At 43.9% G+C, this 15,746-nt stretch overlaps 1 protein-coding gene across 7 annotated transcripts in view; it reads left to right on the top strand.

Annotated features, from left to right (window-relative positions):
- The window catches only part of MTCL1 (microtubule crosslinking factor 1), a 101,956-nt gene extending 91,766 nt beyond the window's left edge, over positions 1-10,190 (top strand). For 5 of the 7 annotated variants that reach the window (XM_079300114.1, XM_079300113.1, XM_079300115.1 and 2 more), the window contains 2 exons: positions 1,266-2,820; positions 9,337-10,190. In XM_079300114.1, coding sequence (XP_079156240.1) covers positions 1,266-2,820; positions 9,337-9,546 — 1,765 coding nt within the window. In that variant the 3' untranslated portion in view covers positions 9,547-10,190. Of the gene's footprint in view, positions 1-1,265; positions 2,821-6,117; positions 6,671-8,045; positions 8,559-9,336 lie in introns of those variants that run through there. The other 2 variants (XM_079300116.1, XM_079300117.1) reach the window with 2 other exon arrangements.
- The last annotated feature ends 5,556 nt before the right edge of the window (positions 10,191-15,746 follow it).

Below are 15,746 nucleotides of genomic sequence, written 5' to 3'. Positions count from 1 at the left end.
CTGGTTCTGGTCTTATCCCATGGGTTGAATATCCATCTAACCCTAGGATGCATAAGTTGTGCTTTTGGAGAGCATTTTCCAGTTCATTTTTCATCCCAAAGCAATGAAGCCTGTGCTCTCGGAGATTGCCCTCCTGATGCAAATCAGAGCATCTGACTAGGAGATCCCTTTAGAAACCACACTCACCTGAATCCCTAACAGAGACACACCCAAACTGCAGTGGGAGCTCTCGATTAAAAACTCACAGTGTGGCTTGGCTGTGTCCTCTGGATCACTGATCCATGCAAACCAAGTGCTTGCTGACTTCTCATCCAGCTTGAGTTTCCTCATTGAATCAACTCTGGTAACTACACTCATTTGCATTTCTATTTAGTCCCATTCAAAAATTTAGACTCTTTTTTTTTCTTAAAACATAGTAGTAGGATAACTCATCTGAATGCCTGTGATTTGAACAAATTAGTGAAATTTTTGGAAAGCAAAGAATTCAGCATTGTCACTTAGAGATTCCCTTTGGTTAAATTTCCTTTTGGTTGAATTTCAGCATGAGCTCAACTCACAAAGCTAGTTCAATGTAGCAGCATTTCTGCTGGATGTCCCACATCACTGCACACCAGCTGTGCAGCCTGGTCTCAGGAGTGGGGCTGGACTGGGATGTCCCAGCAGGTCAGAAATATTCAACACTTACTTTAAAAAGTGTGTGCCTTGTATTGTCACAAACACTCATATCCTGTGAATGGTGTAGTTCCGAGATGCATCCTACTGCTCCACATTACAGATATTTGCCAAGCAGTAATCCATGAGAAAGCAGTAAATTAAGAGCCTCTAGTAAACCATTTGGTACTTTTAATGGCTCATTACAGATGTTTGTGTTCACAGCTATTTTAAAGAAAATAAAAGGGGACTTAAATGAAAGAAAGGGCTAAAGGATGGAAAAATGGGAAAAGGTTTTTCACTCAGAGGGTACTTGGGCACTAGAACCGGCTCCCCAGGGAAGTGGTCATGGTATCAAGCCTGACAGAGTTCAGGAAGTGTGTGGACAATTCTCTCAGGCACATGGTGTCATTTCTGGGGTATCCTGTGCAGGGCCCAGAGTTGCACTTGGATGATTGAGCCCTGTGAGTCCCTTCCAACTCAGGACTGTCTATGATTCGTTTGATATGTAAGCAGATAGTGAAAGTTGGGTTTCCAGAGTTTGCTGCTGTAAACAAGTTACTCTGTGACAATTTCCAGGCGCATGAGTGACTCTCTTGTGTTCCTCTCTCCAGGGCAATGTCCGTTTCTTCCATGTCCGAATTTCAGCGCCTCATGGATATATCTCCATTTCTACCAGAAAAAAATTTGCCTTCATCTGGCAGCAAAGATGATATAACCCCTCCCTTGTCTCCTGATGACCTGAAATACATTGAGGAGTTCAACAAAAACTGGGATTACAATAACACTAGGAGCCATGGTGGGGCAACTGAGAAGCCAGCAGAGGGCTGGGCAGAAAGGACAGAGATTGGAAAAGTCGGGAATGATCCTGCTTCAGATCCATTCCAGGCATCCTCATGGTACCTCACCACCAGTGTCACTATGACCACCAACACCATGACCAGCCCAGAGCACTGCCAGAAGCAGCCCATGAGGAGTCACAGTGTAACTGACAAAATGGGAGTCCGGGTGTTTCACAGCCCACCCGTTGTCCGTAGGTTTGAGAACTCAGTGATAGCTGGCAGTGAAGGGAAAAGCCAGGCTGAGCCAGACTTCCTGTTTTCTGTGACCAAAGCTATGGGGAACGTCACTGAGACAAAAGGTGCTTCCTCAGATATGTTTGGAAGGTGGTCCTGTGACCTGGCCAAACATCATAAAGATTTTCTGGAGAACGGCCTTCATCCCATCGAACGTCCTATTTGCACTACTGTGGGCTTTGCCTCACCCTTGCACAGCTTGGAGATGTCCAAGAACATGAGTGATGACATGAAGGAGGTGGCTTTCTCTGTCCGGAACGCAATCCGCTCCAATTCCACCGAGCCCCAGTTCAAGGACACTGCGTGCCAAACCAACGGCATGCGGACCACAGGGACACAGACCACGCAGACCATCAGCGTGGGCTTGCAGACAGAGACCCTGCGCAGCATCACCAGCAGTCCACACAAGTGTCTGACACCAAAGGGGGGGTCCACGCCTGTCTCTTCTCCATCCAGGAGCCTGAGAAGCAGGCAGGTGACCCCCGTCATTGAGAAGGTCCAGGCTAAGTTTGAACGCACATGCTGCTCCCCCAAATACGGCTCCCCAAAGCTGCAGAGAAAAGCCCTTCCCAAATCAGACCAGCCAAATAACCGGGCTTTGCCCGGCACGCCTCAGAAAGGATTCAGTGAGTCTGCTTGGGCTCGATCGACTACCACACGGGAGAGTCCTGTCCACACCACTATCAACGATGGCCTGTCCAGTTTGTTCAACATCATTGACCACAGCCCCATCTTTCACGAGACCTTCCAAAAATGCCCCAGATCTGGCAGCCGGTCCAGGTCAGCAGAACCCAGAGCAGAGCTGGGCACGTTGCAGGAGCCGTGTACAAATGCCCGTGGCAGATCGCCCAGTCCTCTCCGGCTGGGGACAGAGACACAAAAGGAAGAAGGAACTGAGGTGACAAGTATTAGGCAGGACTTATCTGCTCCTCCAGGGTACACACTCGCAGAAAATGCTGCCAGGATCTTGAATAAGAAACTTTTGGAGCATGCCTTAAAGGAAGAGAGAAGGCTATCTTCACACAGCCCACCAAATCTTAGCAATGACAACAGCACAGGAGAAATTGTCAAAGTAGATCCAGGGTCCATAGAGGTAATGAGTTTGTTTGTTTTTCCTCCTATAGCTAAGTGTACTCTTCTTTGAGCAAATGTATTATGAGATCTCTTGCAGCCCTAGTAAGTATTTACAGTGAATATCCTAATCCTGTCCTGGTACCACCAGCAATTTCCAGTCATGAAACTTTGGATTAGTCGCTGAGGAATGCATGAAGGAATTGAATATCTGTCCTGGCAGCTTATTTGGCTTGAAAGCATCAGAGGAGTTTTATCCTTTATGGGATAAAAAAATGCTTGGATAAGGGTTTTCTGTCACAAAATATACCACATGTTACAGATGCTCTAGGGACACTAGGTTTGAGTAAATTTTTATGCTGGATAGAAAGGTAGATTCTTTCTCCTATACAAGAATGAGTTTTAACAAGCTTGTGTGAAAAATAGTCTCTACAATACCCTGGAGCAAAATTTCATGGCCTTCAGCATATATTTTTTGAGTGTATCTGATGAAGTTTGGCTCAGGTCTGTGAATGTGATTGAATGGCATGATGTTTGGTACTGATTGTTGCTGCCTCACAAAAATAGCAAAAAGCAAAAAATACACATATAGGCACATACCTATTTAGTATTTAAGAACTCCTTACTGGTATTTTGTCATCAACAGTGTAACATTCATCATCTGTCTCAGCAAGTGTGCCCAGATGTTGGGGGTCAGTCTCAGGTGCAAGAGCAATCAACAAAAAAAGGTGTAATGATGGACGAAAGCTTTCAGTTGCCAGTATTTAAATCTCCTGTTTCTGGTGAACCTTTGAGAGCACTTGAGAGTGTTACTCTTCAACAGCCTAGAAAAGCAGAATTATGCCCAGCTCTTACACACATATGTTGCTTTTCTGGTATAGCCATGAAAAGGGGTGTGTAGTACTGGGTGGTAACAGTCCCCAGGGCAGAGGTAAGTGCTGCTCATCCTCTTTGCCCTGAGCTGCCCCTTTAGCATCCTAGTCTTGTGGTGAGCCCTGGCTCCAGGGAAGCACCTCCTTGAGCCCTGCACACCCTGTACATCATCTTGCCTTCGCTGGCCAGACTCCTACTGCCCCTGCCTCAGATACCTCCAAAGTGAAGGTTCAAACCCCATTTTCTAACTCAATATTTGGTGTGAAGGATTTCTGGGGACCTGAGCACTGAAACCTTTGGTCTGCAGTTCACCTTGCCCTAGTGGGTGGTTCTCAGTCTACAGTCAGTTCCCTTTTTGTAGATACTGCTCAGAGGATGTGATCTTTTTTTGCCTAACAGACAATCCAAACTTAAGGATGTATTCCCTATGTGCAGTTTAAAGAGATATAAACAGGGAAGTTTTTACATTAAAAAAAAACAAACACATGCACATTATAAATACTAGTGAATGAAAATGGGCTTTGTGCACAAACCTCAGAGTGAATAAAGTTGGGAAGGAGTCTAATTTATTTTACTTTTTCCAGCTATCTCTGAATTTCGTCCTTAGTTTGAAATACTGGGAATGCACCATTGGTCCTTATTAGGAAGTGTGTTAAACTCTGAAGTTCAATTCAGTTTTGCCTTCAAGGTATCCCTGGAAACTCTTGCTTTCTTCCTGTTTCTTTTAACTATCTCAGTAGGTTTCAAATATAAGTAGATGGATGTCATCCCACATCATCACAAATTGCTGTTGGCAGAACACAAACCAGCAGTAGTACCTGAGTTTGATGCACAGAGAGATTTGGGTCAATGCTATTTAGCAAAAACTCATTGACCATCAAACTGGCAGAAAATTGCTCCTTTTCATGAATTTTCAGTATCTTTTGCCAAATTTTTTGAGTTATGAGCCCCAGAGCTAAGTTCTCCTTGCAGCTGCTACATGGCTGTTATGACTGTAGTCTAGATGCACAGATTTTGTTCTTTGGCTGGTCCTGGCATTTCTCAGGAATGTGGATTGAAAAGGAAACTGGTGGGCATTCACACAATGAGCTTAGCTTTTCCTAAGTGAGGTGGTGCTCTGGAAGATGTACCCAAGAAAAGTGTGGGTTTGCTGCTGAAAACAACCACCCACAAATGAGTTTAGACTCTGCAGGTGCCTTGGGTTATTTGTGGATTACCCTGACCACACAAATTACACTTTGTACAAATTCCACTTAGCACATTTTGTACAAAGCTAGACACAGCTGTTCAGGGAATTATGATCTTGAAGGAGGCAGTTTTGTGCTTGGGGCAGCGCTGACACAATGCTTCCACCCTCCTGCAGATCCCTGCTCTGCTTCCCTCTCACCTGTTGGTTTCTGGCCAAGTCAAGTGCCCTTCTTACCACCAAACGCCTTCTGGGTTCTGCAGCCATGGCATATTAATGACTTCTAAACTTGCATGCAGCACCTGTTGGTGACTTTTCCTTAATCTGAGTTTCTGAATTGTTTAGTCACATAATTTCCTTCTATATTCCTGCTGCAAATAAAAAATCTAGTTCATATACTTATCTATTTATGTAGATGTGCGTGTGCATGTGAGTGTATATGCATACAGAGTAGCAATAACTTTGTGTTTTCTAACTTGCCCAGAGCTGCTTACAAGCAAATTCACACCCACATAGTGTGGCCTACTAGTGTCTTATCCCTAAACCTCTATCTTACTTGCATATCATAGGATTTATACATTGTACTATTAAAAATGCAGAGTAGCATTACCTAGCTAACAACCTAAGAGCTTTACAAACATTTTGCTCTTATGACTGGCAAGGGTGTAGATCGTGGAGGTCACCCAAGAGTCCTGGACTGGGAGTCAGACTCATTTCAGGAGAGAAGACTGTGGAAGGACCATCCACACAGACCCACAGACAGATGAGAGAGCAGGTGCTGCATCCTCTGCTTGCCAGGGCAAAGCAATTGCCACAGGCTTGCTGCTGAACCGTTCAGCATGAGAGGGGGAATGCTGGAAATCAGGGAAGGTGTTGTCAGAACTAAGGGGCTTTGGTTAAGTTTGAGTCTCCCACCCAGCATCACTGTTGAAGAGAAACGAAGGAGAAAGGTGAGGCAAAGAGTTGTCCATGAAACCTGAGCAATGTAAGTGTAAGTAACAAAAAATAACAGTCATTTTTTTGGTTGTTAAAGATTTCCTAAGCAGAAACTCTCCCTTGAAATCCAATGAAGGGAAAAAACACTGCTTTATTCCTCTCATAGTAATATGGTTTTTCCCTAGCTCAAATCAAGGTTTACAGAGGATAAGAGATATCTTTCTCTGCTGAGTAGAAATGTTTGATTTGTTTATTGCTATGTCTACTTCTGAAACTGTGCTAGGATTGTAAAAGGTTGGTTTGTTTGCTTCCTTCCTTTCTAAGCCTTTTTCTGCTAGTGGCTTATCTTTTATTTTGGATTATTAGTTTCCCTGTGATAACACTGGTAACATGATCTGAATGAGTAGTAACATCAGAAGACTTCTTCCTTGCTGACATGAAATCTTCACTTTAAAAAATATAATCAATTAAAACAGTTCTTTCCAACCTACTTGCTTTCTTTTTCTTTTCTGTCTGTTCTGTCCAGAACCAAACTGTCTTATTAACTACCCCCTGGGGACTCTAACCCTGCCTGCCTCACTGCTGTAAGTCCTTTCTACCTTGTTTCCAGAGCTTTCCAAAGGCGGTCACTCTTGAGCATGTGGGTTAACAGGGGGAAATAAAAGACCACAACTCCAGAGGTATCAGCACCTGACATCCCAGTGGGGTCCTTTATGTGTGGCAGTCAGGAAGAGCCCAGGATAGGAGCTCATCTGCTGTGTCCTGCAGCAGCACAGGCTGTGAAGAGGTCAGAGGTCACACTGCAGTCAAAATTTGTGCCCTTGGGGTCTTTTGCTAAGCTTTTAAAAATTGGCAAAATTTAAACTCAACACAAAGGTGTGCAAAAGTGTTGGAGAGGGATTCAGATTTATGACAAATATTTTTTTCTTTTATTTTCTTTTTTTTTTTGACAAATGCACAGCACTGTGCAGGGCTTCTGGCTGCCCCAGAACACCTTCCCTCCACTCTGGCTACAGCAGCAGGTGCAGAGGGCCGGGAAGAGGGCCTCAGCACCAGCCTGTGGCTAAAGGCTTTGCTCATTAAGCAGTTCTGGGCCAGTTCTGTCCAGTGGCTGTGGTTGCCACAGTAGAGGGAAGACACTGTGCAGACATAAGCTGTGACCATCCATTCTGCCTCAGAGAAAAGACAAAACTGTTTTCTTTCTATATTAATATAGACATAGCCATGGTGGCTGACAGCCTGTTATAGGAAATAGCTAGAAACTGAAGCTGAAATAATCTTTCCCATGTTCAGGCTAAGAAGTGCTGCCTGCCCACCCACACCCCTGAGCAACTACCAAACTAAATTACCCACAGGTTATTTATTTTTAAAAAAAACATTTTGAGCTATGACAGCTACATGAAGTAAGTGAGGAGGGGTTTTCACAAAGCATTCTGCAGAGTTTCCTTGTCATGGCTGGATTTCCACGCTGCAGGTGGGGGGTGACTCAGCAGCCAGCACTTTATAAGATTATGCTGCCAGTCACTTTTGGCCCTGAAGCAACATCCATCACCAGCACAGCCTTGTGTGGTGCTGGGCATGTGTACAGCACAGATAAGATGAGCTTAGCCCTGCTGTTTGGTAAAAGCTGACCAGCATCTGTGGGCATGCTGGAGAGAGGCTTTTGAACTGGGAGGCAGCAGTGGAAATAAATTTTATTATCACTGTGCTAACTCTGATTTACTGCTCTGAAACTGGGATAAAGCAGCCAGAAGCAATCAGCACTATAAAGATATTATTTTAAGCCTCCTTTTTGAAAGAGGCTAAGACAAAACCCGCAAATCTCACAGCCTCAATTCACTGTGCTGCCCTGCCCGTGACTGTTGCTGCGCAGATGGATTTCTCTTAACAAATCTGAGTCTAGTGGCAGCTTTCACAGACCATATGCTGCCCCAGGCACAATGGGATAAGGTGAACTAAGGACACACAGTCAGTCTTTTTGTTAGCACCAATTTATACCTCAGCCTTGCTGCTGTTTTGGCAAGGGTTGTGCAGTTTATGGCACAGAGGTGGGGCAGGGGGTGAGGACGCAGAGAGGAGGGGGTGCAGGATGGGGTGCTCTGGGAGTGCCGAGGGCAGATGGTCACAGCTCCTCCTCAAGCACTGGTGTGCAGCTGTAGATCACCCCACTGGCTGCATGCTGCCCAAAAGCACCTGGGTTGATCCTTCACTGAGGCTTCCCTGAGTCCGACAATGCTCTCTCTCCAAAACAGGCGTCACCAGCTCCATTTCTCATAACTCACCTCTATGTCTTCCAAATTGGTCTTTCTGTCCTATGACATTCATGTTTGGTCTTCACTGCAATTGAGAAGTTAAATGTTGTATCACCTTGTTTGTTCACTGTCAATCACATCATGTTACCTACTCCAATATTCTCCACCCTTGGTCACTATTCTCCTTCTCCATGTGAAACAGTGTGCTGAATCCTGGCCTCCCTGCTGCCTTGGTATGCCTGAGCCTTACCATGCCAGAGCTTTTCCTTTGCATTGTATCTTTTTTTCTCTCTCTTCATTTATCACCAGTTTGTATTCTGACTTTGTTTTTTATCTAACTCCCCTGTACATTCCAGTGTCTGCTGCTTGGTATACAAATTGCTAGAAGTTGGCAAACTGCTCTGATTTGCTTTTATAAATTGCAAAGTATGCAGTGAAATTCAGAAGTTTGGCTTTGGCCCTATGAGACCGACTTGCTTTCACAGTCACTCATCTTGATTCAGAGCATGCAGAGCAAGGCAGGAAGAGCAGCTGAGCAAAGTCCATGAATATTAGAGGCATTACCAACTTAGTGCCAGTGTGAAAAACCACAACTGCAGATTGTTTCTAATTGCAAAAGCAAGCTAACCAAGCCAGAACAAGTGGAAACCTGGTGAAGAAATAAAATTTCCAATTTTTTCTGTTTCTGTGAATGTTGCCTTTAACATACAGTACCTCTGAATCCTGTAATTCAGGCTTCAGCAGCTGGCAGAAGTGGTGCTGCAGAAAATGAAATCTGTAGGTAAGCCTCATCTTTACCCCAGCTGGAGATGATAACCACCCCTGTAGTCATTATTCTGTGCTAAGAACTCTCCTGTATGTCAGTCTGAAATCTAAGGGAGAAAAAAAGGAGATGGGGGTTGATTTTTCACCCCTCTTGCAAATGCCAAACTCGGCCTTTTTATGCCAGGTCCGCACTTAAAGTGTTGAATAGTGGATTTTCCTGAATCATTATGCAAATATAATTTTCAGCCCGTTTCTTTCTAGCAGGAGCAGAAATAGCAATGGGAAGTTTGTCAGCCACTCCAGCTCACCCTCTTTCTTTCCCTGTCTCCTTACCTGTTCCATGAACCATGGGCACACACGCAGATACCTGGAGCCCACACACAGCCAGGTGCTCTCTGCTTGCTTTTGCCCCGCACCCTGACACAGCTTAGCTTTAGTTCTGTGGTTTTGTTCCCTAATTCCTCGCGCATCCCGGCGGTCCCCAGTGCCAGTCACTAACTGCTGTTTTGCTCTCTTGGCTGCCAAGGAACTGCCTTGTTCTGCACTAGCCCCGTCCCTCCAACCCTGCTTCTCCCGGCCGGAGAGACCAGCGAAGCGGCGCCCACCGTCACGATGGGCCTCACATTCCCCTACTGCCTCACAGCCACAGTCCACCGGAGCCCTGACGCCCCCGGAGGAGCGAGGAAGCGCGGAGGGGCTGGCAGAGAGCCCCAGCCAGGGCGGAGAGCCAGCCTGACCCGCATGGCAGCAGGGCTGGCCACCCCTCGCCCCCGCCAGGTCGCCCGCCAGCCGTCTCTGCCGCCAAGGAGAGGTCAAAGAATGTTCTCAGACACAGCTGCTGAATGTCCGACCTGCAAAACAGAGGTGTTTCTAGAATGAAACAGTTAATGTGCCTGGAATAACTTAATTTTTTTCATAGCTGAGAAAACTATTTTTGTCTCCATCTTTTCTACATACAGTATATTAACAAAAAACGAACAAAAAAAAAATAAAAGGGTTAAAATGATATAAAGTAAGATTTAAAATAAAATGTAAATTAAGTTTTAAGGGAATTTGAATACGTGCTCGCGCTCTCTCCAAATACTGACTGCCTTTTGGTTATATTTGCACTGTTACATTTTCAGTTTTGGTTTTGGGTATTTTGGGTTGGTTTCTTTTTTTAATTTCATGTAAAACTAGGGTCTTAAGTTAATTTTATTCTATTTTAATGTCAGTGTTATCAGTTTTTAAAGGTAAGGTTCTTAAAGATGCTTCAACTATCTGAAGCGATACCTTTTAAGTAGTGAAGAAAGCCATTAAGCTCGTTCACTAGACTTGTAATTAATTGAGATGGAGGGGAATACAGGTAAACACAAGTAAATGTGTAAAAAAAAAAGAAAAGAATGCCTCAGAAAGTCTTACAGAGTTAGCTGTAAAATACACCTACAATACTTGACTTGCATGCCTCTGGGTCCTCGCACTTTAGTGCATGTACATATTGCTACTGTACCATCACATAAATGTGAGTCAATCTGTTTCACTGTAATATTGTTGTGAATTTACCTGTACTGTACTTTTATTGTTGGTATTCTTGCATTGAGTATACAAAAAAAGAGTTTTTAAATTATTGTTAGCAGTTCAACTGGCTATGTACAGCGTTTACTGAGAACTTCCTTCGTTTTGGAAAAACCATGAAAATCTCTGGGCATACTAAGTTGTAACTGGTCTTGTTTAAGAGTCTGTTGGAGACCATGTGAAGTGGAAATAAAACTCTCAGTATTTACAAGCTGCTCGAGTGCTTCGTAATGTTTTTTTTATGATGGTATTTCCCAGGTTCATTTAACTGGGGGAAACATAAACCCCCAAACTCTTCTTTTATTCATAAGGGAAGAAAAAAGCTTCCTTATATGAAATAAATCACAGCAAAACCAAAAATTATGCTGTGCTCCACGGACTCCTGTGAACACTGGATCAAACCGTGGGAAAGTTTCAGAATTTCCTCCCTGAACTCCACAGAGCATCTACTCACACAGATTGTACCACTTATCTTCTCAGTTTCTCTGAGGTCCTATGGCTTGTTTTTTTCTCACTCATGGGACAGAAAACCAGCCAGCTAAATTGAACACCAGAAATATGACATGTCCACTATTAATCTAAGCTTATGTACCATCTGCATTACACACAGAGACCAATAAACAGGGCTTTTGTAAAACTGAAGGTTAACAATGAGAAGTAAATGCAGCCAAGAATTCACGCATCTGAGAGGTGGAAGCCTCTCAAGCTACTTTGCCTAGGACCATCTGTTTGGCCACATACTTTCTCTGGAGCCCCAGAACTGCTCTGACTAGTTATCCCATTGCTGAACTGGCTCGTTCCTGTTCTGTTTCCTTAGCTGAGGTTTTCTGAGGCTCATTTGTTGAAGAGCACCATCTGGGCTCCCTAGAAGCCTTCCTGGTTAGCTCTGTCAAGAAATAAGCCCTTCACATCTCATCCTGCTGTGTCACAGCCAGCTTTCTAGGAAGTTTAATTCAGCTGTTGGATAAGAACAAACTCCCTGTCTCCCAAATCACAGCCAATTTAGGCCTGATTTCTCCTGTGTCAGGTCAGGCTGTGACTATTGACCCAGGGTCAAAATGTGCAGCTGTGGGTCATCATTACAAAAATGGCCACTTGCCAAATGGACAGTGACAGAACAGTCCTGTTCTCTGATGGTCTCTGGTGCCACAGTCAGAGCAAGGGGTGTCCAGTGCCAGTGGGGAGCACCAATAGTCATGTTAGTGATATCTGCCTTCCCAGCTGTCTCAAAGCCTCAGTGCTGGTCTCTTTCATGAGTTAAGTATAATCCCCAAATCTGAATGCCTAAAATGGCCCATGGTGGCCACCATGTTTGCTTGAAAATCTTCTTCCTTCAACACATTGCTGAATTGCTGCACTAATTTTGGTTTGGGAGTGGAAGGAGGGGCACATGCAAGAAGTATTTTGAAGGTGAACCTCAAAAGTCACGATGATTATTGAGCCACAACTAAAAAATCCTTGTTTGTTCTCAAAAACTGCCAGTAGTAGTAACTTTGCAGGGACAAGGGGGAGGTTGCTGCTTCCTTAAAAGCTATTTCTCCTTGACAGAGCAATTGGAAGTTGCAAATGAACAATGTTGACAACAGTCTAGTAAAAATGATGTTCTCTTTCTTCTAGCTGTAATTTTTGTTTGATTGTTTTTTGTTGTTTTTTTTTAATGCACCAGAAAATTCAGGGCACTAATCTGTTACTTTGATGGCAGAAGATGGTATTTGCCTTTCAAGTCAAGGATACACCAGTTTGCAGAAATAGCTGCTGGCCATCCTGAAGATCTGTGAGGATAAGCAGCTGCCTGTGGCTTGACAGGTAAAGTGCTTCTGGAACAGCAGGAATCACTGAAACAAAAGCAAGAGAGCAATAAATGGCAAGAAGGAGAAGGTTAAGCACAAATAGAGATTCTGTGGGCAACCTAAAAATAATTGCATTAATTAAACATAATCTTCTTTCTAGCCTAATTAGTGAATAGAGTGACATCAAGAAATATCCCATGTTTCCATTGGCTCTTTGGAAACAACAGAGCTTTTCTCTTCCAATATAGCTGCTGATGGGTTTAGGACTTTCCTACCCACTTTCACATTATTCCATCATGCTCCATTATTACTTACATAAATCATAAAACAAATGACAAGTCTCTAGTCCATCTGAAGTCCTTTCAAAATCTTCTGAGAGAAAATGGAAAGCCTTTTTAGAAAGTCTGCAGTTCAGTGTCTGTGAGGTATCTGAATTATTGCCACATGAATAATCAGGGCAGGAGAAGCCTCACAGATTAGCACACAAATTGGTGTAAGGGGATGTGAATATATGTCACAGCTTCGTTTGGTAAGACTGGATTTCACTCAGGGGTGCCAGAGACAATGGCCTTGGGATATCACTTGTTCCTGCAATACAGACGGGATCAGGAGCAGGACTGTGGCATCCCTGCCAGTCCACACAGCTTTTGAGGTGGCTGCAGCACCCCAGGGTGATGGGGTATCCCTCATGTCACAACACTGATCTGTCCATGTGGGCAGCACAAGAGGGGAAGTCACCCTTTTCTCCCACTTTACTTCCTGCCTCTTAACAGTCACCTGCCCATGGTAGCTGCTCCCACTTTGCAGGCCAAGGAGACATGGATCTATTCCAGTGGCAATGGTGCACAGCCTCTGAACTCACCAAGCCAAGCTCACAAGGAAATACCCAAAATAGAACAACCTGGCAGCACCAACCTGTGCTGCGCCAGGAAAAGGACCAGGCTTCAACCATCCTTCCCCATTGCCCTTTCCCCCTCACCTCCCCTCAGATGGACACACACAGAGGGAATCTCCATGACCATACAGTACCCCAAGGCATTTTCCCCTGATCCCTTCCTTTCCTGAGTATCTGAATCACCAAGCTCCTCCATGGTCTCTTTGGAGGTATCCCCATTTCTCACTCGCTTCCTGCTCCCCAGTTTTGACTTTGTTATATGTAAATCATGCATCCTGCTGGAGTATTATTAAGCTGCTGAATACATATAATTTGCATACAAAATGACAGCTAATGTCTTCAGTCTCCACACAGCCCAGTCTGCCTTGCAGAGAGGCTTAATAGCTTTGAGCAAAGTCTGCTTCCCTTCCCTGTTATCATCCTCTTATCCATCATGTGGGAGTATGAGACATGGTGCCTTCAGGTTTGGGTGAGAGATGTTACCGCCTTGCTCTAGATATCTCTAGAATAAAAGACTAGCATCTGTTGCTGAAAACTCTTTTTATTCCCTATCAGCAGGACTTCTCTCATTATTCAATCTTCTTTTTTAGCATACATATACTTTCTGGAGCACAGTCTTGTCATCCTCTGAAAAAAAATGTGAGAAGTCGTGAGAGCTTTTGGTGATTTGGGCAGGATTTCACCAATGAGGGAGGGATCAGTGGGCTGCACAGCAAAGCCAGTGCAGACTCTCATTGTGAAGCTGGCCTGAGGAAAGGTAATGCTCCATATTGAGCAGTGGTTTAGAGGCAAATCTGTGGCTGCACAGACCCCAAGTAGCTCCTCAGAAGTCCCTGGTTTGGCAGCCAAGTCCCTGATTTGACAACTATCACTTGCAGGTTAGAGCAGCAGGAGGAAAAGAGGTGGGTGGCAGAATATTTCCTTTCTGGGTAAAGGGCAGGGGAGCCCAGGATGGTAGACTGAGATCTGAGGAGAAAAGGTCATAGGAAAAGAAAATAATCCATGTACTTGGTGCAGCAAGTAGATGGATATCTGAGTGAGGAGGAGAAAGAAGGTGGTTTGGATATTGAGTTTCTTATGTCTCTGGATGGCAACAAGCCTGGCTGAGCAATGTAAGCAAATACTGCACTGAAAGGCAAGAGTGCTGTTAGGCTATGAAATGTGAATCCTATTAAATCTCAACAATAGCAAATAGCAAATTTTATTTCATCCTTTTAAATCCCTAGGCTGGGGTTTGAGGTATTTTTAATATTCTGTAATTGTTTTTTATAATTTCTGCAGTAAGACTTTAGAATAGATTTACACACAAAAATGTCATGGACTCAGGTACTCTCCTAATCCTCCTCTTGCTCCTCTCTCCCACTGTGATCCCTCTGGATTAGTCTGCAGAGGAGGGAGCTGAGTGCAAATGGATAGACTCATCCCACAGGCTTTGCTCAGCAGGCACCTCTTTCTCACTGAGTTGGCTGAAACCAACCTGCCTCAAAATTATTAAGCCCTGCTATAATAGAATAGGACATCATTCTGGGGTTGAAAAAATTCCTACTTTTACAAAGGAGATGAGCAGTCCATACATTTCAGCTATTAAGAATTGCAATGTTAAATGCTTAGCAATTTGGAACATTAATCTTATTGATTTTCTGCTCAGGGAGGAGACTTAAGCAACTAAAGACATTTGGAGAACTTTTATCACAAATCTCTGACTGCACCTTCAGTGTGTTTGTCTTTAAAATACAGACAAAATTCCTGATGTTGTCTGGGAGAAGACATGTATTGTGCTGCTCCTCATTGCATTTTCTGAACTCTGCATTGGCAGGACTGAAAAAAAAATCCACTTTGCATGTATGAATGAGAGGAAGAACAATAAAGGCCATGATTTTGTCACAGCTATTTCCATGACAAAACCAAAGACTTTTGAGAGGGAGTTTTCTTACTACATTGTCACTGTGGTTTGTCATGGAAATCACATTTCAAACAAAAAAAAAAAAAAAAGAGCCCTGGCTTCACAAATTATTTCTGTTCCTCTTAGTGATGCTTCTGACAACACCTCTGCTTCACTATGTACATGTAAAAATGTAAGTTAAATATGTTGCACAGGCATCTTAGATGTATTACAAGTTGGTTCTGATGTGTATTCATATTAAGCAAAAGAATTTTTTTAAAGAATAGGACTATTTAATAGTTGGAAGGAAAACAGCAATAGGAAGTTTGGAAAGACAAAGTCCCTGGAAATCAACACATAGAACTGTTTGGTAAACAATGAGTCTCGTTCTGATTTCCTGGGGAGCAGCCCCAGACCTGTGCCTTGGCTTTAGCAAACCTTGAGTGGTGTCACATTCATGGGAGGACAAACCCAGGGACAAATCTTGCCTGTCCACAACACTGACAGCATCTCTCAGCAGCAGTCCACATTTGAGTGACAGGGAAACTCCAGCTGATGAGCTGCACTCTGTTGTGCTTTTCCCAAAAAGCCCTGGAGTCTTTAGCAGGACAGACTGACTTGGAAAACTGTGAGTCCTGAAGAGCCTGAAGAACACAGTGACACACAGTGGAGGAGACATGGTGAGACACTGTTCCCTGAGTTATGCAACATTTTACACATTAAGAACAGAAGCAAAATTATTCAGAAACTGCAGCACTATGGGATAACACCTCCTCAGGTATGTGGGTTACTTTTACTCAGCAAATAATTAGTGC

Source organism: Erithacus rubecula, assembly GCF_903797595.1.
Source record: "Erithacus rubecula genome assembly, chromosome: 3".
Taxonomy (NCBI): Eukaryota; Metazoa; Chordata; class Aves; order Passeriformes; family Muscicapidae; genus Erithacus; species Erithacus rubecula.
The sequence above is the reverse complement of the archived record's forward strand: the minus strand, read 5'-3'. Positions and strand labels throughout refer to the sequence as shown.